The following is a 26214-nucleotide window of genomic DNA, read 5'->3' on the forward strand; positions in this document are numbered from 1 at the left end:
GTGCACCCTGAGGAGCGAGGGATGGCAGGAGCTGCTCAGTGCTACAAGGATCCTTAATGCTGGGAAAGAGACCTGTCTGCTTCTGATTTATAGCAGAATGGTTAATTCATGTTTATTGGATATTTGAATGTGTAAAGTGCCCAGTGAGTTCTAGGAATTGTGTGTGTTTATAGGCAAATTCTGGGCAATTTTCCCTGCCCTCCAGGCAGGCAAAGGACAGAGGATCTGCTCCCTTTCCATGCTGGTGGAGCAGGATTCTCTGGAGCTGGGCTGGTGGGTTCCAGGGTTAGCCCCCAAACACCAGGCCTGTCCCACTGCTGTCTCTGCTGGAATTCAGGAGCTTTCAGCACGATACAGACCCACACTTGTTTATATTTTGATTAAAGTCATTTATACATCAAAGGTACAGCAATGTTTTCAGGTAGACTCCAATAAATTGTGACTTTTAGTTTTACTCAGAACAAGGCAATTGTTACAGAACTTTTTGACCTGCAGTTTGAAGTACTACTGGAAAATTACAGGAATACATTGAAATTCAGTATCTGTACAATTTTTAGGAATAGAAGTACATGGTGTCTCCATAGAAATAATAGGGTTTTTTCTCCTTGCATGAATTTCCAAGCAAAGGTGAATAATGATCCTTATTTTGAAGTTGCCCAGTGCGTTAAATGGTTAATAGCATGTCTTGAGTCAATAGATTTGGACCTGATGTCTCCTGTCTCCGTGCCTGGCAACCCTTTTCTCCCAGAGGGACAAAATTCCACTGTTGACATATTTCAAAGGAAACAGTGCTCGCTGTGGGAGACGGCGTTTTCATCTCATGTTACATAAAGCCTTCAGAACCTCTCAGGTTTCCATAGCAGTGTTGGAAATCCATATAAAACAGGTCTGGTTTGTGACAGGAATAAATAAGAATAAAAATTAATAGCTTTAATTTCAAGCCAATTAGGATGCCTTTCTGCTGTTTTTCCAAGCTGTGTTTGCTTACCTGAGAGAGAGAGAGAGGGAGGGCAGTTTGAAAAATGGAGTTTCTGCTGAAATGTGAAGATGAAATCTTAAAATGTCTTCTCTCCTTTAAAGAAATGACAAAACTTGGGAGTTTTCATTTGGATATGGAAATATAACATGATGCTTGGCTGCTTTGAAGTTGATCACATCCTCTTTGCTGATTTTATGAGCATAGTCTTATGCCTAGAAAATGTTTCTCAGACACCTTCCCTTTCAAAAAGATTCCTAAGGAGGGGTGACACCTCTCCTTCTGACCTTGCTTCACAGATGTCAAATTTAACATCTCAGTGTTAAACAAGCACATTAAAATTCATCAATCTGGTCATCTAGAGCAGCTGAGGAGCTCTCCTAAAATGTTGAGTCATTCTTAGGAAAAATGGGGGGCTCTTGAGAGAAGCTGCTGCATTTTTTTAAAAGAGAAGTTATATGCAGAGTTTGGTGAGAAGAAGGAGGAAGAATTTTTGGTAAAATACTCCCTCCATCATCATATCCTGTTTTTCATCCTGCCTTATTTTTATCATGCTTCTGTAAAAGCCTCCTCAGAATCATAAGCCATCATACTCAAGGGGTGGTTGTGTTAATTTGTCTTCCCTAATAGTTAATTTATCACATGGAAAGCGCCTTACTGTCAGAATCCAAATTAAAATCCTGTTTACTCTTTTCATTATTCAAAATCCAATATGCTAGTGAGCTCAATGTTTTACATAATTTGAAACATTTGATGGGCTGGAAAAAAAAGAAAAGGTTGATAGCTTCACCTTTTTGGGTAGAAGAGTGGTAATTCTGTCATTCTAAATCTTTGGCATTGATTCCCTCCATAATTTCAAAGGGTTTTCTGTCCTCTGAGTCATTGGCTTTTTTCCTGTCAGCCACCACTTGTGTTGAGCAGATTTGTTCCTGCCTTGCCCCCCTGAAGCTGTTTCATCTGCTGTGTCCTGCCCAGAGCTCTGGTGCTGGACTGAGATTTGTGACACTAATAGCTGCTCTCAGGGGAGATGCAGCCCAAATGCTTGGCAGGGTTAAGCACAGCACTACAAAAGGTTATTTAAAAATAAATTAAAAAAAAAAAAAAGGTTATTTAAAAATAAAAATTTAAAAATAAATGGTGCAGGAGGAAGTGAGGTGTGCCAGGGGGAGGGAAAGGCACATTTCCAGCGAGGTGTGAAGGTGGGAGCAGAGCTCTGAGCCTGCACGGGGGCACGTGGGGCCAAGGCAGGCACGGCCAGCACACCCAGCTCTGCTTTGGGAGCACATTTCACCCATTGTGCGCTGAGGGCTCAGCCACTGCCGCAGGTCTAGCATGGATGAAATTCAGATCAAATCTTAAGCACAACTCCAGGTGGCTTTGGAAGTTTTCTGCCTTTCTCTGAGGATTAATTTGCCTTTAACCCCAAGGCAAACCTGGGGGTTCTGTCCCACCTTTGTTTCACTGGTAACACTCATTGGCCCTGGCTTTTTCCCAGAGCCATGCTGAGCTTTTTGCCTGCTGGTACCTTCATCAAACCCTTTTACCTGGGGTTTCCTTCAGTTTTTGGAGCCTGGCAGTTGCTGTTTCCAAATTGCCATCTGCTCACCATGTACTTACACCTCTCTGTGGGGCTGTGTAGGCTGCTTGTTTTACTGTGCTGTAAAGCAGAATATTCCTTGTGTTTCTACTCTTGTGACCTCTTTGGAGAGGGCTGGGGTCTTTGCAGGGTCTTTATGTATTTTGAAGGGTATTTTACATACTTGGGAAAATAACTTTGCTTGTAGCGACATTAATATGGAATTGCACAAGCAAACACAGCTGGCCCAGTGCTGCTATTTTAAGGAGAATTTGATGGGGAAGTAATTTGAACATAAATCTCTGACAGGTCTTTTAAAATATAAAAGAACAAAGAACTGAAGTTCTTGGGAAAATATTTTGAAAAATAAGCACTTGCTTGGCTTGTGAAGGTTGAGGACCTGATGCCCTGAGCTGCTGTGAGTTCTGTGAGAGGTGAGGCAGTGCAGGGCTCCTGATCTCACACCCCAGGGCCCCAGCACAGAAAGGGCATTGCTGGGACTGGCAAATTTGGCTGCCTGTTATCAGTGGCTCTGATACCAAAATATTCCTTTGCAGCTCTGGGTCCAACTCCTGGTTCTGCCATGTGTTTTCTGGGTGACTTTACATCACCTCATTCCCTCATATTTCTGCATTACCCATGAAGAATTTAATCCAGGAGGCTCAGGAAGAGAGGAGAGGGATGGTGCCTCTCCTTGGGGGAGCTCCCTCTGCTATAATTGCATTTCCAGGAGGTTTTGCTTTCCCACCCTGTGAGGGATGAACTCCTGACTGTCTGTGCCTCCCTCCCAGAAGCCACAGAGTGCACTGGAAGTGGGAGCTGTGAATCACAGACCTGCTTCTCTCCCAGCCAGCTCCCTCTCCTTCCTTCCTCCACCTCTGCAGGAGTCCTGCTATTCCATCCTTTATCCAACACTGCCCATCTCACCCACACCCACAAGTCCCCAGATGTTATGTCTGAGTTCAGTGGTGATTTTAATTTCTAATGCTTGGTTTAATGTAGCCTAAAACACATGTATTTTAACTAGAAACTCCCCAGGGACCTTGTTCAGAACTAATTGCTTGCTGTTTGTGCAATTCTTCAAATATGGTAAATGCTCTGTGAGGGCTTGGAATTACTCAGCTGTGCTCTGGTTTGGTCTGAGAGATGGGGAGGGGTGTCTAGCTGGGAATTGGGAGGGATCAGCCCTCATTCTGGCTCTGCAGAGAGTATAATTTTGGGCAAGTTGACTAAACTGGTTACAGCTTGGATTTCCTGTAGGGAAAGGATAATGGCTTTATTTTTAATTGGGCTAAAAATGTGTGTGGAAGGGCTGACTGCAGAAATGGTTGGAAATTACAAATGAAATTTATCATCACTGTTATTATTAGTACGTCATTGAGAGTGAATTTAGCTCAGATCATGCTTTCCCCCCCTAATGGAGTGAGGGGGGGGGGGGGGGATAAGAAGATTTCTAAAATAGCTCTGAAAAAGTCATTTTTCACATCATTTTGAGCATTTCCCATCTGCTGTGAGCACATCTCTGTTTTATTTCCCAAATATCTTTCCCTTCTGTTTCTATTTTAAAGCTCCTTTTGCCAAGCCTTTACCTCCCAGTTCCCAGTGCCAGGTTGGGGCTGGGGCTGTGTGAGAGGCAAAGATTCACCTTTCAGATTTTGCACTGAATTCACTGGGAGGCTGTGGAATTCCCAACCCAAGTTCTGGGTGCATAAACCCCTCCTGCAACTCTGACTTTTTTCCCTCCCAGCTCTTTGTCCCATTTTCCTTGTGCTGGGAGAAATGAGAGAAGAGGCTTAGCCTGGCTCAATTCACAGGGTCAAATACATTTTGGGCTGGGATTGCATTTTAAAAGAGTTGCTGGTTCCAGGTTGGCAGGCTGGGAACGCTGCTCCATCCAGCCCAGCACGTTTGTGTCTTTATGTTCTGCAATAAATGGGGGACACATTGTTCAGGGGAAAGTCCTGCCAGGGCTTCCTAATGTGCCCCAAAATCTGCATTTCAGGCAGCTCCTCTGTGCCCTTGGAGCTGCAGGAGGGGCTGTGCTCACTGTGATGCATTCTGGCAATTCTCCCTGGAGATCCTGCAGGGACAGTGGCACAAAGGCAGTGATGGAGGGGTCACCTTTCTGTGGGACCTCCCTCACCCCTATGGCAGGGATATCCCAAATACTCAGGCCCTGGGTGATTTCTGCCCAGCTCCCATCTCACATCCCTGCTAGCTGCATTTTCAAATGGACACTGCAATGTTTTAGAGGTGGGTTTTCAACAGGACACTTTTCTGTCTGACAATTCTGCTTTTCAGAAAGCAAATATTTCATATTTCATGGGAACCAAACATCAGTTTTGCTAAATTTCCAATTGGTTGTCATGTTTTGCTCCTTTTTTCTTTTTTGCCCCTCTCATTTCAAAAATTATCTTTATAAAAAAATAATTAAGCCATCTTAGTGGTAACAGTTGGTTATTGGGTCACAGTTCTATGAAATACTTCAGCGGCTCCTTTCCACAGTTTCATGCACAGAGATGGCAGAGTTTTTGTCAGCTGGCAAATTTAAAGGACATCAGATTTTTTTGCAGGCAATTCCATTTATCCTTACAGCTCCCTTTGAGTTGGCAGAGCAACACTTTCCAGTATTTTATACGTGGGGAAGGGAGGTATGAGAAAACGAAATGATCCACCCAAGCTTCTAATTGAAGCCTGGCACAGAGGAGGGCCCACACACGTGCCATTCACCATCCCTTCTCCAGCTGATGGCAGCTCTGCTAGGAATTTCTTACTCCTTTTCGAAGCCTCAGTCCCCAACACTTACATTAATTTTTGTGCCTGTGGAGTTTGGGGGAAGATTTAAAGATATGAATCACTTATCTGAGGAACAGTAGGCTCAAACTCCCATATGTAGGCTGGTTTCATTTGAATTTCTTGACTTTTCCTAAGTGAGAAGCCGAACGTAGTTTCTTCCTTCTTTCAACCTTCTCTACTGATATCCAAAAATGCAAAATGACATCTTGTCTCAGCCCACCAGAGCAGATGCAACGCAAGGGATTAGACTGGAATTTTTCCTAAAATGCAGCATTCTGAGACACTTTTGGAAAAGGTGCCCGGGGAGCAGCGAGCGCTGTTCACTTGCTGCTCACCCAGAGAGGCAGAGGGGGCAAAACCCCCAGGGCCTGCTCTGAGGGGTCCCCCTGAGGGGCAGCCAGCCCTGGGCCAGAGGACAGCCTCACCTGGTGGCAAAAACCTGCTCAGACACAGGGGGATGAACAGCAAAGCTCCCTGCCTGAGGGGCTGGGCCAACGGGGGGTCGGTGGTTTGGGGTGCAGTGTCCAGGAAGGAGGCTGGGACAGCTGGATGGGGAGAAGGAGGGGGATCTTGGAGCTCCTGCATCCTTACAGTGTGTGTGAGCACCACTGATGGAGGCAGAGGGGAGCAGCTTCAGGAGGAGCTGCACAGGGGTCCTGAATCCTGCCCAGGTGTGCAGGAGATGGGTCTGGAGCTCCTCATCCTCATTGTGGCTCCTCATTCTCATTGTGGCTCCTCATTCTCATTGTGGATCCTCATCCTCAGTGTGGCTCCTCATCCTCATTGTAGCTCCTCATCCTTGGTGCAGCTCTTCATTCTCATTGTGGCTTTTCACCCTCGGTGTAGGTCTTCATCTTCATAGCTCCTTATCCTCATTGTGGCTCCTCATCCTCATTGTAGCTCCTCATCCTCGGTGTAGCTCTTTATCCTCATTGTAACTCCTCATTGTTGTAGCTCCTCACCCTCATTGTAGCTCCTCACCCTCATTGTAGCTCCTCATCCTCATAGTAGCTCCTCATCTTCATTGTAGCTCCTCATCCTCATAGTAGCTCCTCATCCTTGGTGTAGCTCCTCATCTTCATTGTAGCTCCTCATCCTCGTTGTGGCTCCTCATCTTCAGTGTAGCTCCTCATCCTCATTGTAGTTCCTCACCCTCATTGTAGCTTCTTATCCTCGGTGTAGCTCCTCATGCTCTTCCTCCTCCTATGTGGTTCAGGACAGACAAACGGAGCTGCTGCAGAGTGAAGCTCTCTGCAGTGCAAAGCTGTGTAGGAGGACACAACGAGCTTCTGGCAGATGGGAAAGGCTGATGAATCCTGAAATTGTGGATAAGTTCCAACTGTCCTGGTGTGCCTGTCCCCCCAGCATCTCTGCCCTTCAATTAACCTTTAATTAACCAGGATTTGACCTGGGTGAAAAGTCAGGGTAGAAGTTTTCAGACACATTGAAAAGAAAAGCATGGGAACTTGAGAGGATGATGATAGGAATTTCTCAAAAAAAATACAAATTTGGCTGGGGAAGAGAAAATTTAAAAACAGGTACTTTGTTTTGGTTTTTTTTTTGTTTTGGAGTTTTTTTTGCCAGGTCCTAATGATTTTTTTTTTTCAAAAGTGGTTTACTAATGAAAGAAAGTATTGAATCTATTGCTGAGGGCCCAATTCTCTATCTCATATGAATTATAAGCCAGTCTGAAATGAAGCCATGCAGGTGTCTTGCAGGAATTATTTGGTCCAGTGCAATTACTACAGAATAAGTGAATGTCCCTCTAAAAAAGAAGAGGAGGTGATAGGAAAGGGCACCTCAGCTTTGAGGAATGCTGTTTGGAGATGTGAATGCCTGTGGGAAAGCAGGAAGGACACAATTAGAAAATATCAGGTACAATCCTGCTTCAGAGAATATTTTTCATCAGCTTGGTTATGCCAGGCATGGATTTGACCCATCGAGTCACTAAAGGCTTACAGGCAAAATAAGGATATCATGAAAGCAGGATGAATTAATTCCTTCTCAGAGGAACAGGCCACCCATGGCGCTGTGAACTCACTTTGATCCCAGCCCATGGACCCAGCCAGAGCTCCAAGGAAGTTTTTAATGGTGTGACAAGAGCACCAACTGGCCATGAGGCATGGGGCAAAGCCATCACAATTCACTGTTAAATAACACTCCAGGTCCCAGCAGTGCTGTTCCATTCCACCATATAACTAAAAGGTCCCTCTTGGCTTTGCTTTTAATTAATTAAGTCACAGCAGCGGCGAGCGTGGTGCTGCAGCAGTTTCTCTCTGCCTAATTGTTCTCCAGGCATATTTGCAGCACTCCTGTTGTAATCCCAGGCTTGTTTCAGGAGTCAAGCTGCACAAATGAAGTTCCTGCTAATAAAAGCAGTTTGTTTCCTATTCCTTGGCAATCTGTTCCTAACGCTGAGCCTCGCTGGAGCACGGACTTTTTATTTTTGGCAAGTTTTATTTTCTCTGAGCCAAAACCCAGCGACATTTCCCAGCTACCACACTGCTCTCAAACTCTAGCCATTCTCAGGAAATCAAAGTTTTCCATGTCAGCATCATATTATTTTTGGCAGCAGCAGTCTGATGTGCCCAGTTTGAAAGATCCTGCTGCAATGACATAACTGTTTTCCTCCCTCGGTCTAGGATAACTTACTCCTTTTCTCTCCTTCCTGCATTATGGTCTTTGAGCAATGAAACTCATTTTTTTCCATGCAGGCATCCCTAATATCAGAAGATACCTCACTCCCAAAGGTTTGCAGACAGGAGGATGTATTTTATATCCCATTGCTCTTATTTCCCATCTCAAACTGCAGGACAGACACAGCAAATTAAATCAACTTATGCTTCATCACACCTATTTCATTTGTATCAGACTGGGGCCACAGGAGCAGAAACCATTCTTAACCAATCTCTCCACATTGCTCAAGCTAAAGTTGACTGGCTTTGCACATAATGAAACTCATCCCTCACCTCTGTAAATGACTGGACCTGGTTTAAGTTTTTAAAGCAGAGTGACTCGTGGCTGCAGCCTGCTATTGATGGGAGAGGGAGTATTTCCTTTCAGCTTCCTGTTCACCTCTCTGGGTGGATCTGTGGCTAAGGTGTTTTGTGGAGGCAAACAAAACTCCACAACTTTGTGAAAGTTGTAAAGCTGGTATGTTTATTACAGCATGTGGAGATTCCTCTCTCTAAAAGACATGTGTGCCTCTGGGAATTCCAGATCCTTCTTTATCCCCCTCTCAAATCCATATGCATCCAATTTCACAATAGGCTCATACATATTCAATTTTACAAATTTTCGTGGTGACATATCCCGCTAATTCTTTATCAGAAAGAATTCCTAGGTCAGGTTGACCTGCTCTCACTGCAATCCCTGTCTCTCTGTCTGTCCCCTTTATTTCTGTCTTTCACTGAAGCAGTTTCTCTGAGCCTAGGCTTTTATAAGAACAGGCAGTCAGACTAAACAGGTGTGTTTTCAAAGATGTACATTTCACCTAAACCAAAACGGATTTCTAAAAATTTCAGAATTGTTTTCTCTGGAAGATTTCCGCCGCGTCTCAAAGGCAATGCTTGGTGTCCCCACAGGATCAGGACGGCCCCAGGCGTGAGGATCTCGGACATCAGGGTGAGCGACGCTGACCAGTGGGGAGTGCAGGAGGAGACGGACAGCGCGCGGAGCACGGCCACGCTCACCTGCGTGCACAACGACCCCGGCGCCACGGACAGGTGGGCGAGCCCTGGGCTGAATCCTCACACACACTCACTGACCCCGTCAGCGAGCGGCAGCGCTGCTCCTCTGCCTCCCTGAGAAGCTGGATCTGCTCCTGTGATAGCTTTGTTCCCTTTGCGTCACTTCTTGGGAATAGGTTATTGAATTAAACTGGAGGCAGCCCCCCAGTCCCAGCTCACATCTGCTGCTCATGGCCCTTCAGCACAGCAGAATTCCTCTTGCCAAAGAGCCAATAAGAAAAATATGAACTAAACCAGAGAACTGGGTTCTTTGACAAGGATTCCTCTTGCCAAAGAGCCAACAGAAAAAAAAAAATTATCTAAACCAGAGAATTGGGTTCTTTGACAAGAATTCCTCTTGCCAAAGAGCCAACAGAAAAAATATGAACTGAACCAGAGAATTGGGTTCTTTGACAAGAATTCCCCTTGCCAAAGAGCCAACAGAAAAAATATGAACTGAACCAGAGAATTGGGTTCTTTTACAAGAATTCCTCTTGCCAAAGAGCCAACAGAAAAAATATGGACTGAACCAGAGAATTGGGTTCTTTGACAAGAATTCCTCTTGCCAAAGAACCAACAGAAAAAAAATAACTAAACCAGAGAAATATGGTCCATTTTGGGTGTAGCCCCTGGGGGGCTTTGTCTGCCCCTTTAATGAAGGCACTTCAATAAATATAACTGCTTTTTATTCCCTTCATTTTGTCTGTTTTTAGGTAGTTTTTAGGTAGTCCCAAAAGGCAACAGGTGGCTGGGCAGGGTCTGCTCCCTGTGAGCCCCATCAGGTTCCTTCCTCTAACAAGCACAACCTCTGCTCCCTTTGGAGCAAAGTGGAAAACCATCAGTTTAAAAGTGAAATACTGAGGTCAAGGGAAGATTGGGGTCATCTGATGTTACTGAAATCAAAATGAAGGGGCTATTTTTAAAGTTGGACCAAAAAAAATAGCCTGAACATTGAAACTTATTGCCTTGTATGGGGTTTCACTAATCCATGAAATTATACCTGTCACAGTAACTTAGTTTTTATTAAAACTGAGTTTTGCTTTGTGTTGAACTGTTAAATTGCACAAAAGCAATGCATCTCAAGTTAATTAATACTTTGACCCTTTCCTTTGTGAGATTAGTTTAATATTTTTGGATTAATTAAAGTATGCAAATAGAAACTGCTGAAAGATCACTTCCAGATTTGCAAATATTGTAGTGCTTAGAGTAAATATTTAACTTTGATCTTTCCTTTAATTTGTCTTTTTGGTCATAATGATGGCCCTCCTGTTTCTTCTGAAGAATGTCAAGTGTTTCTGTAGAAGTTCTGCTGTTTCATTTAGATGATGGGAGACCTGAACTTGCTTTTATTAATGTCAGGGTGATGGAATTGTCACTAGAGCTGGTTCATTTTAGAACCCAAGGAGTTTTATGGAGGGCAGTTCGTGTCTGGGTGAGTGTGCAGGATCAGCCTCTCCTGCGGCAGAAGCTGCCAGTGAACAGAATGTTTCATCCACCTCAGAGGAGATGCTTTTTTCTCTCTTGGAAAGAATTTCCCTTCTGCTGAGTGGCCCAGCTGGTAGAGGAGCAGAGGCTAAGCCAGGACTGAGCCTCTGGGCTGAGCTTAGCTGATTCCTGGGTAAGATTTGGCCGAGTTCACGGTGGGTTTGAGCCTCTCTCAGGCTTTGTGCGGGGTGGAAAGCCCTGTCGGCCTCTGGCACAGCTCTGGGAGCTTTGGGGACCCCGAGGCACCCCAGGAGTCACAGGGGTGCACCCTGAATGAGTGGGGTCTGTGCCCTCCTGTGCCCTTGACCCCAGGCAGGCCAGCCTGGCACTGGGGCTGTGCTGAGCCAGTGCTCAGCTCTGATAAAGCCCCTGACAGGCAGAGCCTGCAGGGAGAGCAGTGGCTCTGGGCTCTGACATGTTCTAATCCTGGCTGCGTTCCTTTCAGCCCCTCTTATCAGCTGGAGCATTTACAAATTTGCTTACTTTCCTAATCTTCCTCCCTCTCCCCTCCGCAGTGCTACTGCTATCAGGAGGTTTTCATCTCCACCTCTCACATTTCCCTACGCAAATTGAGTGTCCATTAAAATGCTTTAAATTAAGACCTTTCCTCCTTTCATGCAGAGTGCATCGTTGCCTTTTTTGTGCATTACTTTAAAAAAAATTCCTTATCACAGTGTTTCAGGCAGTTTACATTATATTCTATTAAAAATCCATTTTGTCCAAGGTTGTCACAATTCATAGATTAAAGCCTTCAAGAGTGTGTTTTGTTAGGAATACATTCATAAATTCACCTCTTTAGTAGTCCCATAAGCTTGTATTTAAAACCTCTTTTTTGATAATACAGTTGAACAAAGAGCATAAAAAGAAGAGATTTATTTTAAATATACACACACCAGTATATTTGCCCACATCTTTTCTCATCTGTGTGGAGCCTTGCTTTGCCCTTGGTTTTGCTATCTCAAAGGAGGTTTTTGTCCCTCATTGAGTGAGGAGATTGGTTGTTGCCATCTGCACCTCTTCTCCCTCGAGCTCTCTCCTTGGGGCAGAGCTCTGAGAATCTCATTTTGGTGGGCATAGTTGAAGCAGCAATGTTTTGGTCCAAAAAGGCACAGTTCATTATTAAAGCACAAACAGTTCTGCTCTGTGCCTGCAGCTGGGACCCAGCACTTCCAATTCCTTGGGGAAGGATCCGTGTGGATTTCCGCTCTGAGTGCAGGGGAGTGGTGGGCTTTGCTGAAAATCAGCTATTTCCAGCCCTCTGTGCAGAACAGCTGAGCTGCTGAAGGGCTGGGATCTCACCCAGTGCTGGATCAGTACAAGAAATGCTTTTGAAATAGCCAAAATCTGGGAGTTTACCAGCCACGAGTCCTTGGTGGTTTCCTGCAAGCAGATCCCACTTTGTACAGACCGTGCAGGTTTTTTCCACTGCATTTGTCAAAAGATGGATGGACCCTTGCAGTTCCTGTGTCCTTTGCTCCTGAGAGTTCTCTGGAAGCATTTCAGAACATGCAACAAATGAGCCTGCAGTGGGACCAGGGCAAGAGGGCTTGAAAAAATGCCCTGAGAGCCTGGTCCATCCTGGCAAGCTGTGCTACCCCATAACTCAAGGCTGATATCCTGGGGAGCAGGACTGCAGGAGCTTTGCCAGGGTGATTTAGCATTTTACAGGATTAGGTTATTTCAAATCAGTGCTGAGCAGGAGCTGAGTTTCCATGCTCTCATTGAAAGGCTCCAGAACAGAACATATTTCATGGTGCTTGGTGTTCTCCTTGCTGCAAAGCTGAAGAACAAATTCTGCATGTGACCCAGCCTGTGGCTCAGGACAGAGGAGGTGGCACCAGCACAAAACTTGGGCCAGAGAGTTTCAACAGCTCTGAGAGGGAATTTTATACTGAGAGATGATTTTCCTTCCTCAGGAACAGCCATTAAATTGGATTGGATTATAACCAGGTAAGGAGAGTCTGATCCTTGACAAACTAGTATTTTAATCAGGAAGGTTATATTTATGCTAACTAGCAAAGTTAATCAAATTGATTTAACCTGCAGTGCTGAGTAGAGTGTTATTGAGACCAAACTGGTGCTTCTCACCTTGGGATTATTTTATCTTCATGTCTTTAATACAGCTCCTGTCTCTCAGGATATCTGTCACTGCATAAATTAAACTTGCATGAGGGGCACTCAGTATGCAGAAGCAGAAAGAGTGAAATCTTCAGAAGGCTTTTATTTTCAGGTGTCCTCAGAAGTATTTATTCTGTTACCTGGAAGTTTATGTATTTTTTAAATTGATGCAGTCCAACTCTAACATTTTACATCCTCTGCCTTTAAACTTGAATGAAAAATTAAGATTCTCTTATGATCATTCAGTTTCTTTACTGTTTTAAGAGGTGTCTACAGAATTCAAATTATTAACTTATTTTATAAAACTGCAATTTTAATGTATCTTTGAACAGGAAAAGCAGTTATTTTATGTATTTATAGGCATGCAGATACATCCTCCTGTTTTAAAATAATTCACTTCTTTTCCTATGCTTGTGAATACCCTTTGAACCAGGAATATCAGCCAAAAGAAAGATGTAAAATTTGCTGCCAGTTAAGATTTGTGCATGTATTTATTTAAATTAAATATGTGTTGCTGGCATGGATGATCAGCTGAGGAAAGATCATTTGGTTTTGTTTTCAAAGCTTTGGGGATGTCTTGAAAACGAAAGCTGGGGTTCTTCCCTGTCTGTGTTCACTTGGGCAGGGTTTGTTCTTCCCTCTCTGTGCTCACTTTGGACAGGTTTGTGGCAGGGTTTGTTTTCCCTCTCTGTGCTCACTTTGGTCAGGTTTGGGGCAGGGTTTGTTCTTCCCTCTCTGTGCTCACTTTGGTCAGGTTTGGGGCAGGGTTTGTTCTTCCCTCTCTGTGCTCACTTTGGTCAGGTTTGGGGCAGGGTTTGTCCTTCCTTCTCTGTGCTCATTTGGACAGGTTTGTGGCAGGGTTTGTTTTCCCTCTCTGTGCTCACTTTGGTCAGGTTTGGGGCAGGGTTTGTCCTTCCCTCTCTGTGTCACTTTGCAGGGTTTGTGGCAGGGTTTGGGGCAGGGTTTGTTCTTCCCTCTCTGCGTCACTTTGCAGGGTTTGTGGCAGGGTTTATTTTTCCCTGTCAGCGCTCACTTTGGTCAGGTTTGTGGCACAGGTGACAGCTGTGACAGGGATCCCGCTGCCCCTGCCCTGTGAGCTCCATTCCCCCTGCACCTTCCAGTCCCCCCTTCCTGGGGCAAGAACCAACCTGGGCCATCCTGGTGTGCTCACCCCCTCTGCCAGATGGACATTCTCTCTCAGAGCTCTCTGGAGCTGTTTCTGTGTTGAATTCCCTTCCATTCTGCCCCAGAGTGACAGACTCGGGTCTGGTGTCCCCTCCAAGCCACCAGGAGAGGGGCTGTGGGGCAGAGGTTCCCAATCCCCTCTCCAGGCTGAGCCTGGCCTTTGCTGAGCTGATTTGTGCAGCGCCTTGACACTGTGCCTGTACCCAGTGTCAGCTCAGCACAGGGCAGGCTCTGGAGCTCCTGGAAGATAAATAATGCCAGAAAGATGGGCTGCAGCCAGTGTACACACACAGAGTGCTGTTCCCCACCCTGGGGAGGGCATCAGGCCGCGCACTCAAACACTTCCTGATGTGTTTATTGCCACAGGAACCCGCCTGGCCCCTGGACAGCAGCGTGTAAAGTGCCACCAGCAGCAGCAGTTGTCTGACAGGAGATCAATGGCATGTGTTGCTGTGCACAAAAGAGCAGTAACTGCTGCAGGCAGCCAGCCTTGCTGGGGCTTATTTCAGGCCGTGGGCTGGGTGCCATGGAGTTCACAGAGCACCAGAAAGGGAATGAGTGAGAGGAGCAGGGGGAGAAAGGAAACACAGGGAAGTGTCGAAGGCAGGCAGCAAAGAATTGAGAAGAGATGAGGGAAAAAGCCAGGGAGATGGGGAGGGATAATCCAGCAAGATGGGGAGGAAAAGCCAGGGAGATGGGGAGGGAAAATCCAGGGAGATGGGAGGGAAAAAGCCAAAGAGATGGGGAGGGAAAATCACTGCTGTCACCCCTGCCGGACTGCTGTAGGTGAGGACACTGGAGTTCCTCAGGAACTCTTGCCACTATGAAAGCCGTATTTCCATGAAGCCAGACTTCAGCTGGTTTGGAAAGGAAAGCTTTGAGTTAAAAATTAGGGGTGCTTAACATGTGGGAAGAAGCCACAAATGCTGTGCACTTGGGTGTTTCCCTCCTCTTCTTAGGCGCTTTCCTTGGGTCAGAGGTGTTCTGGGCTGTGGCTGTGGGATGCCCACGGCCTGTAGGTCCTGCAGGAGTTCATTTCCTGGCCTTTGGCCACCCCAAGACAGCTCTGAAGAGGATTTTATCTTTAATGCAGCAGTTTTCAGGCTGTGACCTCTGTTGTGAGTGATGGAATTGTTCTTTGTGTGAGGAGTGTCCAGTGAGGAGCATCTCCACACATTTTCAAACGTAAGCAACTCCAGTGAGTCACAAAGAAAACCTGAGTTAGAAGAATTTTAACCAACCTTTATTCTTTACATCTCAGCCTTTTTGTTGAAAGAAGCCAGGCCAGCTTGGCAATGTTCCTGTTAGATGAAAGCACTGCCTCCTCACAGCAGCTTCGAGAGGACATAAAAATAATAGACAAATTAACAGCAGTAGGAGGGACAGCTTATTGTAGAAAACTGTGGTGTGAGGATCAAATAGCATTTCTGGAGGGTCTTTTTTCCTCTTTCATTTTTTCCCTTTTTTTTTCCATTCAAGGCCAAGAACAATGAAATTGTCTCCATCTCCTGTAGGGAGCCCAGTATCCTGGGAGCCACACGGATTCCTTCCTGGCCAGGCAGCCCTTTGGGATGGCTGTTCCTGCCTCTCTCTTGGCTCAGTGCTGCTGCGGCAGAACCCCAGCAGAGCTGGGTCAGAGGGAGCAGTGGCTGCCAGAGCAGATAATTGCTCCTGCCCTGTTTCACCAGCCCAGGGAGGTGATGGCTCAGCCACTCTTCTTGTTCCATCTTATTCCATCCCGTGTTATGACCCAAAATAATCTTTTTGAACAAATGCACCTTTGGTAGCTGGAGCAGCCTGGTGTGCAGCGTCAAGTCAATGTTCTGTTGGCTGGAAATTTCGGAAAATAAGGAACCTCTTGTTGGAAGAACTCAATACAAACAGAGGCGTGAAAATGACTTAGAAAATTGATGTTTGATAAAGATCTCTGGACTTGCCAAATCAGTAAAAAGCTTTGTGCAAATCCAGAGAAAGTGCAGAAAATTTCTTTTGGCAGATTTGTTTATTGGGACTACAGTAAATTAGAAAAATACTAGGGAAAAAAAAAAGGGAACAAAACCAAATATTGGAACTCCAGACCCTTTGGTCTCTTCCTTGGTGCAGAGGGGAACATGCAAAGGAGTGGCTTAAATGAACTCTTCATGATTTTACTCCATAGAACCTGATCCAAACCCTATTCTGAGCAACAGAAAAGCAAACCTAATCATTCTGAAATTAGTCTTGTTTTTAATTTGACCTAATTACCTCGGTCTTGGGTGTGTCATTCCTCAACGTGAAGCTTAATATTGATGTAACAGTTGGGAAAGTTTAATTTCAGGCTAGGGTGGTCTGTATAATGAGGACTGCAGGAATGTGGCAGGGAGGCTGGGAGCCAGTTTGCAGTGCAAGCAGATGAGTGAGTGGCTGCTGAAATCATTATTCACCCGCTGGAGCTGCCAGGTTCCACCCTGGGTGCCAAAGGGAGTGATGGCACATTCGCAGTGGATGGGGCTCCCCAAGGCTCTGCCATGGGGGTGATGGCACCTGGGCTGCCTCAGCAGGTCCATCACCAAAATCTGCCCAATTGTGGGGAATTTCCAGAGCTTTGCAGAGATCTGTGGCACTTTGCAGCTGTGCTAACTGATAGCTGGTGTGATAAAGCCCAGGTAACCGCGGCTGCTGAACTCAGCACTCAGAATTCTGAGTCCTGACTCCAGGAATAAAATGGTTGTGGGTTGGATTTTGGGTTTTTTTCCCCATAATTTAATCAACTTTTTCCCTTGATGAGTTGAAGTAGCCTTTCCCTTGGTGTTTGTTGGGGTGAATACCCAGGAAACACAACTCTTAGTACAAATCATCTTATAAATGCGGGGTCTGCACAAGTTTAGGTTTCTGTGCAGCACCTTGAGGTACTTTCCATCCCCTCATTGATGGGAAATCCTCATGGATCCTTTTGGAAATCCCAGAGGGAGGGAGGAGACGTGATCCAAGCCCTTATGGCACAGAAGCATGACCTGATTGTTCTGTAAATATTGTACTTTTTAATGCAGTCCCAGCTTGCAAACCTATTCCAGGCTCAGGAGAGCCCCTTGATGTAGGGTGCCACTTAAGTACCCACTTGCTCTGAAGTACCTGTCTGGTTTGTCATGGCAGGTGTGATGATAAAGGAGGTGCTCAGAGCCTGCAATTAGAGACACCAATCTGCAGAAAATATAAGTTTTGATGGTGAGCCACGTTCTGTATAATGACAGGCATTAGTGTGTCACACCTGAAATACTGTGGAAATCAGAAACTGGAATTTTCTGTAGTGCAGGAACATTTCTGGGGATATTTCAAGTGTTGCTAAGGAAATTATTTTTGGCAACTGTGCATAGGGATTTAAGTACCATAATTGGATTGTTCTTTGATATAATAGACTGGAAAAGATTATTGAATGAATGTGAAATTGGGGAGCTGGTGTTTGAGGTGTGTTTAATTCCCTCTTTTACCAGTTTATGAGTTTGGCTTGAAGCAAAGCCTAGTGCACACATTTGGATTCCATTTGCGATGTGTTGACTTGCTCACGTAATAGCCAGTGCATTAAAGTACAAAAGCTAACAACTCATTTATTAGGCATTTAGCCAAAACTTAAACTCATTTTATTGTTAGGAGGTGCTGTTGCTAGACAGGCAAATATTAAGTTTGTTACATTGATTTATTTGAATCATCTGTGCCAAACACATTATAAAACAGCCCAACATTAACTTTGCATAATTTATTTTTTGCTTTAGTTAGAATTTTTCACTCATTTTGCCATTAATATGCCTCACCTGTGTTTACAACTTAAATAGTTACTAACTTTTTATGTTTATGTTTTTTATGGTTAACTTGAAAAGTTATAAACTGTTGTAAAATGAAAACATGAAAATTGGCTGATGCTTTTGTCAGTGTCAGCATGTGATTTTTGTTTGTTTCTTGTAACACTGGTGTTTATTTGAGAGGAGCATTAAATGGGAGTTAAGCACTTTGCACAGGGCTGTTCACCAGCTCCTCTCCCTGGGCTGTAACAGGGGAATGAATCTCCCCTTGGCACTTGGCCGAAAATGCCATTTTATTTGGGTATGTCATTCCCAAAGTCCTCTCTTTGGGAGCTCACGCTCAGAAATTGTGTTTATTCTTTCTCCAAGTCAGTCTGTGTGGATTTTCCCATGACACTTGTTCAGGGGTTTGCTGTGAAATATTGCAGTCATTAAGGCAAATCACTAAAGCTTTAGCAAAAAAGCTTTCCTTAAAACCAACTGCCAATAACTTGATCTTGCAAAAATGCCTTTTTAAATTTTTTTTTTTTTTTTTTGTTGGTGTAATTAATGAACTGGTTTAATTCTTCTGGAGTTCTGGGGCTCACTGGGCTCAAAAGCTGGGCATGGACAAGTCCCAAGAAGAGCTTTGTCGCTGGGGGTTGCTCTGCTGCATGTGTGCTCTGGGTGCTGCATTTTTGGGCTCTTTGCTTGTGCTGGCTGGGGGGCAGCAGCAGGATGGCAGAGCTCAGCCCTGATCAGGGATTTCCAGCTCTGCTGGATTCTCCGGGCTGTGATTTCCCTGGGAAATATCCCTGCCTGCCCCAAGGCTTCCCCCACCTCAGCTCCTCAGCTGCCACCAGCCCTGCACAAGCCTAAAGAATTATTTTGTCTTTTCTCTCGGGAGTTTTCAGTGCAGAGATTTAAATTGGAAGTATTGACCTTGGCAGTGAGGGGATGGTGGAGGTTTTTGGATATATGGGTTCCTGTTTTCACTCTCCCTCTTGGACAATTTATGTCCTTGCTGGTTCTCGAAGTGTCTGACTGGTGTATCTTTTTGTTAGACAAGCACTTCTTAATGGTGTACCAGTTAATTTCTCTAGTAACAAGAGCAAGAAATAAGTTATTCCTCTTTTAAAAAGAGTCATTTAAGTAGGGAATAATGAATGCAAAATGCTGTCATTAAAAATCAGCAGATAAGCTGATGGATCATCTGTCATTCCCAAGCCTTGCCATAAAGGAAAAGTAGACTTTTTTTTTTAATAAAAATGATAATGATGAGTATGGAACATACTGACTATGAATGCCTTAATAATGAAAATTGTTATTTATTCAGTCAACAACACCTTGTGACTGCTGCTTAACAACACCTTGTAGGAGAAAATGACTTCTTTCATACTAAATATTTTCGTTTGATTACCAATTGTCATCCTGTTACTGTTATGAGCTGCTTATTAGTCAATTCCACAGGCTCCAAAAAGCCATCTCTGGTACCTGTGGCTGTGTGGAGTCACCTGCAGGAGGCTGTGCCCAGGTCCCTGTGGACTTGTGCTTGTTTCAGGGGCAGAATTTTGGGGAGCTCAGCTGGTGCTCAGGGAGCCAGAGAGCAGCTGTTCTCTCTGTTTTGCACCCCTTTATTCAGGATTTCCTTTAAATGGGGGGCCCTGCCCCTCTGCAGTGTGGTCAGCAATGTTTACCTCAGCCTGAGAGCTCCCTGGGGTTCAGCAACACCCAAAATTTGGCACTTGCATGAAATAAGAGCTGTCCCAGCCCAGCACCTGCTTCAGGCAGGACCCAGAGCTCTGCTTCTCCCTCCACACCCTGGAACATTTATCCTTCCCTCATCTCACTGTCCTCCACCCCAAAGCAGCATTTCCAGTGCTGTTCTGCAGATCTGAGCTCCCTTTGAGGGGCTGTTTGCTGCTCCACAATGAGCTCAGCTCTTCCAATCACTCATGTTTTACATGGATGGCAACCCCAAGCCCGATGAACGTAGACATGTTCTGTGGTGGAGGGGAAAAAAGTGTCCAATGTTTTCTCAGAAGCTGAAAATACCAGCAGATGCCTGTTGATTTGGAGCTATCCAGGCATTTGTACCTTTATTCTTTGCACGAGTGTTGAAAGCCACTGTAGGGCTCCTTTCTTGGTGTTTTACAGAACAAACTCTGTGATCTTTTTACAAAATAGATTTATATATATATATAGCAATAAATAGCATAAAGAGCTGGAGAACTGGATGGGTGGGAGCAGGAATTGAATGGAACCAGAAGTTTGATCACCTGCAGTGGGACAATTTGTGGTTTTGCCTCTCGTGATTGAGTGAATTGGTGCAGCTTTGGGGCTGGCACCAGTTAATCCTGCAGTTTTCCCCCTTTTTGATGAGGGGATGTGTGCTGGGCTCCTTCCCTCACCTCTCCCTCCACCCCGAGGCTCCAGCAGAGATCAACAGCAGTGCTGGGGCTCTGTGAGCTGTAATTCTGCTGCAGCCATGATTATCTGTCAGCCTGCTGCACTCTGCAAGTGCTACTCCTGGCTTCCTGCTGCGAGCAGTTGATTAGATTCCAGTACCTTTTATGCTGTAGATAAGGATTCTTTTAACAAAGCATAGTAACACACTAAAGCCCCCATTTGTATTTTACTATTTTTCTTCCCCCCCCCCGCTCATAACTCATGCTTAAATACAAAACTTAAATGTTTTTTGGCAAGCCTGACCTTCCTTAACCCAATCTGTCCTCCCACTCCAAATAAAATTCAATTGCAAGGTCTATTGTGGCCTAAATTGTAGGATAAGTCTTTGACCTAGGTAGAAATTTTCTACAAAATGTGAACCTTAAGCTGAATTTTGGACTCTCTCTGACGAAATGAATGCTAACTGCAAGTTTATTTGTAGTCCCACTTGTTACATTTTTCATTGTCAGCACAAGCTTTATTCCTCCAAACACATTATTGAATGAAAGAAAGCAGCCATTCTTTTATCTGTTACTGCTGATGCCTGTAATTCATCCTGTTCATTTTCTGTGCTGCTATTTTCTTTGTGTGGTTCTTCTCCTGCTTATGTAGCACAGAAAAACTTAATTGCTGAAGTCTGATGTAGTTTTCTATTCCTGGCAGCAGTGTAGGTTGCTGAACCATTATGTGGGAGCTGCCTTCTGGAATGTGCAGAGTGTGTTGCAGTGGGGATGTGGCAGGGCCAGGCCCAGTCCAGGAGGAGCCTTTAATTCCTTTTTGGAGGTTTTCTCTCATGCAGCCAGTTCTGCTGCTGTTTCCTTTTTGCAAGTGGAATATTTTATTTTTGGAGGTCTCATGCTGCAAGGCTTTCCTAAACTTTATGGGACTTTGATTTTGGGAGATCAAGAGGGGAGCTCTGAATTCACACCAGCTGCTGGTGCTTGCCAAAAACCAGGAAACAACTCTTTATGTGATGACATGAAAGACATTTCCCTTCATAGCTAATCTAGTTTGGTTTCCTGCTAATCAAAGCTTTATTTGGTTGCTATTTCAGCTTTGGTTCCACCCATTTGCCATAAAACACCAGGACAGGGCTGGTACTCATGCACATAGGGGTTTTATTAAGCAGTGATGATGATGCATATTGACAAGTCACTTTTTCTATCATGTCTTCTCAAATATTTACATTCCAAATCCCAGACTTCTGGAGTCAAGTGATTCTGAAGAAGGATTGCTCTTGCATTTGAATGTAAAAAAGTAAGATTCTGCTTGTTTTGACTGATGAAAAGTCTTGAAAATTTCATGAGACTCAAAAATGAGAGCAAAGAAAGAGCAGTTAGAGCTGTGGGAATCCTTGGATGGGCTTTCAGTGTGCAGGGTGGGATTTCCATGTCTGTGAGCTGCTGATGCTCTCTCCCTTGCTGCAGGACCACACCAAGGCAGGGAGGGCTTCAGCTCCAGGCATCAATTATCTGTGTGCTGCAAGTGCTCATTGAATTTCCTGTCGTGGTGATTAATGATGGAGCAGACAGTAATTTTAGTGTGAGCGTGGTTAGTGTACCTGTTAATACCCCCTGAACACAAACGGGGCGGGTCCTGAGGAGCCTGCCCTGCTAATTAGTATTTCTGTGCTCTCACTAATCACTTGGACTGGGAACTTGGCCAAGACCAACAGAAGAGACTTCCAGTACAATAAATTGTTTTAATTTTGTGATCTGATGTTACGCATGGCTCAGTGTTTCTGAAGGCAAGGGCAGAATAAAATCTCATTTTGCATGATAACATATGCAAATCAGAACTTTTTGGTCCCAGATGAAGCTTTGCTTCTATTGACATGGTGCTAGGAAAATGCTGCTAAGAATAAAAAGCCACTAAAACTTTATTTTGCTGATAATATTCCATTATTGCTTTGTAAGCTACTTTATCCATAGGGCAAAATCTGCCAGAGAGATAAGATCCCATAATTCCTGTTTGCTTGTATCATTCGCTTTATGATTTATAGACTGCTGTAGATGTTCATGGCATTTGCAGACATATAAAAGATTGACATGTTCTTGCCTCAAAAGAACTTAAAAATTCTGCAGTTTAGCAGCACTCAGCAGTTCCTCCTGTTTGAATTTTACTTTTAATGGCACTGTATGAAATCACTATTGCACAGCCACCAAATGAAGTGGCATTTTATTTTTAGTTACAAATGTGATGTTTTTCACATATTTGCTGTAGGTCCTAGACTGTCTGTGGGATGGGCTGGAAAGTTCTGTTCCAAATCCCCTCCTCGACTCTTTGCTTGTATTTAAAACCTTTTCCCACCATTGGCTGGAAAGAATTGGAATAAAATGCCATTTTATTTACCAATATTTAAAATGTCACTTTGCTGCTTGACACATCTTTACTTTCTGCATTATGTCCTTGCAGTAAAATGTGAGTGAAGTCCCACCTCTATACCTGCAATTTTAGGATTTCCAGGCAGTTGTGTAAAGCAGAATCCTTCTATATCCTGCCCAGGTAATTTTACAGAATTACATCTATAAACATGACATTAAAAGCAATTTTCTGAGCCTCATGATTACACTGATTTTGTTTGTCACACACCTGCATGTCCTGACTTGCCACGTTCTGTCACTCACAGCAAACTCTGTCTCTGGGTGTAATGTGACACATGCTAATGAAGATGATACCAGACCAATTTTAAAGGCAGAGATACTTGGGAAGGTCTTACTTTCACCTTCTTACATGCTTTGAAAAAATAATTTTGTTGAAAATGAAGTAAAATTCTGGGGGGTTTAAGGTGCCACACACTTGACCCTAAGCCTAAATAAAATTCACTGAAATTTTATGGCTTGCTTTGATGAATCCCAGGATGGATTTGATGAATCTCAAAAGGATTTTTGAGCAGCAGACTGGTGGGAGGCAGGAGTTATTCAGAGAGGTTTTGTTCCTAGGGAGGAGAGTGAAAAAACTCCTGCTAATTTCCCTGGGAACTCGAGTAACCTGCACCGCCCTCATCCAGCTCCATCTGCTCAGCGCAGCAGCAGCAGGGTGGCTCTGCCTGGGTTTGTGGCTGCAGGAGGCTGCACTGGAGCACTGTGAGGTCAGCAGTGCTGGGGCTGGCAGACAGCCTGCCTCTGCCTTTGAACACGCTCAGCGGAGAGCACGGAGGAACACAATTCACAAAATGCACTTTCAAAGGCAGCAAACTTTGTTAAGGACTTTGGGCACGGAATCCCACTGCTGGTTGTGCTGTCAGCCTTGAATGCAGCGTTGTAGGGTGAAATACTCTGCCATGGAAGTGTGAGGACAGAGATTGTACAGAAATTGTACAACAGCTGCCCTGTAATTCCTGGTACAGGGGTTTAATTCCAGGCTTGCTGTGGGAGGTGAATTGATGTGCTGGGTGAGCGCTGGCTCAAATCTCCAGTTTCTTTTCCTGGTGTTTCTTTGCTGCTTGCTATCCCCAGTTGCCTGCAAGGTGGGATCGTGCTCTGGGATGAACTTTTTATGCATTGTTGGGCAGCACCTTCCTCATGGGCTGCTCTCTCCCTCAGCACTGGGGCTGATCTGATTGTTTAGGTTTTCCATCCCATTGCTGCACTGGTGAAACACCTCTTGACTCCTGGTCATCCAACTCGTCTCTACAGCCACAACAGCCCCACAATACCAGCAGTTCCCCACAATACCAGCAGTTTCACTCCTAACCTTACTAGTTCTCTTCTTACTAACTATCCTAGAGGCAGCAGTAGCGATAATCCAAGCCTATGTTTTCGTACTCCTACTGAGCCTCTACCTACAAGAAAATATCTAATTCTCAATGGCACACCAAGCACATTCTTATCACAAATCAGGACTGCCCAGATGTGTCTTTAGTTGAGGAGGAAACAAAACAATTGAAATGGATTTTAGCAACCCTTCTGTGGCTCACCAATGCTTTAACCAGCAGCGGGGTGAGGTGAGGAGGGCAGGGTGCAGGTGAGGGGAAGGCACAGAAGGTTCAGGAAGGAGCAGCCCTGCTCACACAGGGGCCCTAAAGCCCCCCATGGATGGCAGTCCAGCCTGGGACTGGGGAAGGAGCACCAGGGATCCCAGAGCAGGGGATTGTGAAGAGGTGAAGGGGTGGGCACTGCCACGCTCCCTGTGCCATCCCCGGGCACCCTCACCATGGCATGCACCCTGTGAACATCTCCCTGGAATGCACAGATGTTCGTCAGGCATGCTGTAACTGCAGGGGTGGTTGGATTTGTGTGCCATGCCCTGCTGGGTGAGTTGCTGTGCTCCCTGGCCGAGGGCTCTGCCTGCAGGAGCTCCGTGTGTGACACTGAGACTGATGTGTGCTGTGCTCAACGGGGCTCTGCTGGGGCCCCATTCATAAAGCACAACAAAGTGGCAACAAGTACAAACCTTGTCAGCGAAAGGGTCTGCTGGGAATACCAGAGAGTACTTAGTGAGTAAAACAAATCAAATTTTGAAATCCTCCCTTCCGAAGGGAAGCGCAGAGGGGATTTAACTGCAGTGAGCAGTGTGTTTGCAGGGAAATGGCAGCAGGGCAGGCAAGGGGAGGCTCAGCTGGGCTGGGACAGAGCTCTCTGAAAAGCAGGGCTGCCTGTGGGACCATCCTGAGCAGCAAACCAGGCCTGGCTGTGCCTGTGCCCTCCGTGCCATGGCAGGGGCTCTCCAAAGCCCTGCTCAGTGCTGGAAAGGGTTAAATATACATTGGGCACTGCTGCCCTATTTGTGTACGGGAAGATTCCTTTTTAATTGTAATTAGGCTGTCCTTGTGTTGGTGGCATGTTTCCATGTGGGAATTGTTCCTGACAGAAGCTGTTCCAGGAGTTTGGCTGCTCGCCTGTGCTGGGAGCTGGGCTGCAGCTCTCTGCTAAACCAGATGCTCCCTCTGTGGTCTGGCCAAGGCACTCAGAGCCTCTGTGCCTCAGTTTCTAGCCATAAAATGGGAATGTTAACATCTGCTTCTCTGACAAGGGGCTTAGGAACAGATCAGAGGGAGTTGGGAATGGTCCCTGTTCCTCAGCAAGGCAGGGAGCAGCACCCATGAGTCTGGCTCAGGCCTGGGCCATGTCCTCAGATGAGGGAATCTAAAGCACCAGTTCCAAGTGCTGGCTTCAGCTCCCCAGCAAAGCTCCAGCTGAACCTGAGGTCTCTGACAGCCACAGGAGGAGAAGCAGCCAAGGGAAGGCTGTGAAATGGACACTCCCTTCCTCTGCCTACAAATGGGCATGGATTTTAGAAACGTTTGTACCTAACTCAGGTTGAAGGTTGCAGCAGTGTGACAGAAAGTTCTAGTGGGCCCTCGGCAGTTCTGTCTTCTGGTCACTTGGGTCATTCTTTTCATTTTTACTGAAGGGCTGTTTATTCCCTTGCAGTGTTGCCTCATTTGTACCACCATCAGTCACCCCTGGAGCTTGGCTGGAGAACTCCTCAGTCAGCACAGCCTGGTCACTGGTGGCCTGTGCTCTGGAGATGGAGCATGTGCTGTGCAGGCTGGGTCACTGAAGCCCTGCCAGGATCCTCCTTTCTTTGCATGGGCCACAATGCTTTGTCTCTACTTGTGTATCACTGACTAGCCCAAAATGCTGGGCTGGAAGTTGATTTGTGTCTTGCTTTGATTTATCTTTTTTCTCTTCCATTTTTTTCTCTGAACTATAGCATTGTTTCCCCTGGGGACAGGACAGGGCCATTGCTCTATTACATGGAGCATTATTGAAAACTTGTAGGAAATTGCTGCCTTTCACCATTCTCTACCATTGCATGGAGTTGTTGAGAGCTCCAGCAGGGGACTGAGTTTCCTCCAGCAGAGACTCTGCTGCCTCCAGCCCATCCTGTTAATCTCCCCTTAATTAGATCCTTATCCCATTCTCAGGAACAGATGGGAGGCTCAGGGCTGTGAAATGCTTGGGATCTCCTGGGACACCTGAGGAGGCACCAAAAGCAGAGATGCCCACAGGGCTCCTGTGAGGCTGTGCCAGGGCAGAGTGTGCTCCCTGCAGGCTCTCACTGCCATGCACTGTTCCCAGCTCCCTGCACCTCAGCAGCCCTAGGGAAGTGCTGAGGTGTCCCACACATCTTTCCTGCAAGGATCTTTGATTTAAAGTGGATTTTGGCTTAGCAGAAACACATCTTTGTGATGAGGAATCC

At 45.4% G+C, this 26214-nt stretch overlaps 1 protein-coding gene across 1 annotated transcript in view; it reads left to right on the top strand.

Moving 5' to 3' along the window:
- Nucleotides 1-26214, top strand: part of TMEM132B (transmembrane protein 132B) — a 209404-nt gene that overhangs the window by 86962 nt on the left and 96228 nt on the right. Inside the window, exon 3 of the mRNA XM_058816681.1 lies at nucleotides 8933-9073. Coding sequence (XP_058672664.1) covers nucleotides 8933-9073 — 141 coding nt within the window. The remainder of the gene's footprint in view (nucleotides 1-8932; nucleotides 9074-26214) is intronic.

Source organism: Ammospiza caudacuta, chromosome 18 (assembly GCF_027887145.1).
Source record: "Ammospiza caudacuta isolate bAmmCau1 chromosome 18, bAmmCau1.pri, whole genome shotgun sequence".
NCBI lineage: Eukaryota > Metazoa > Chordata > Aves > Passeriformes > Passerellidae > Ammospiza > Ammospiza caudacuta.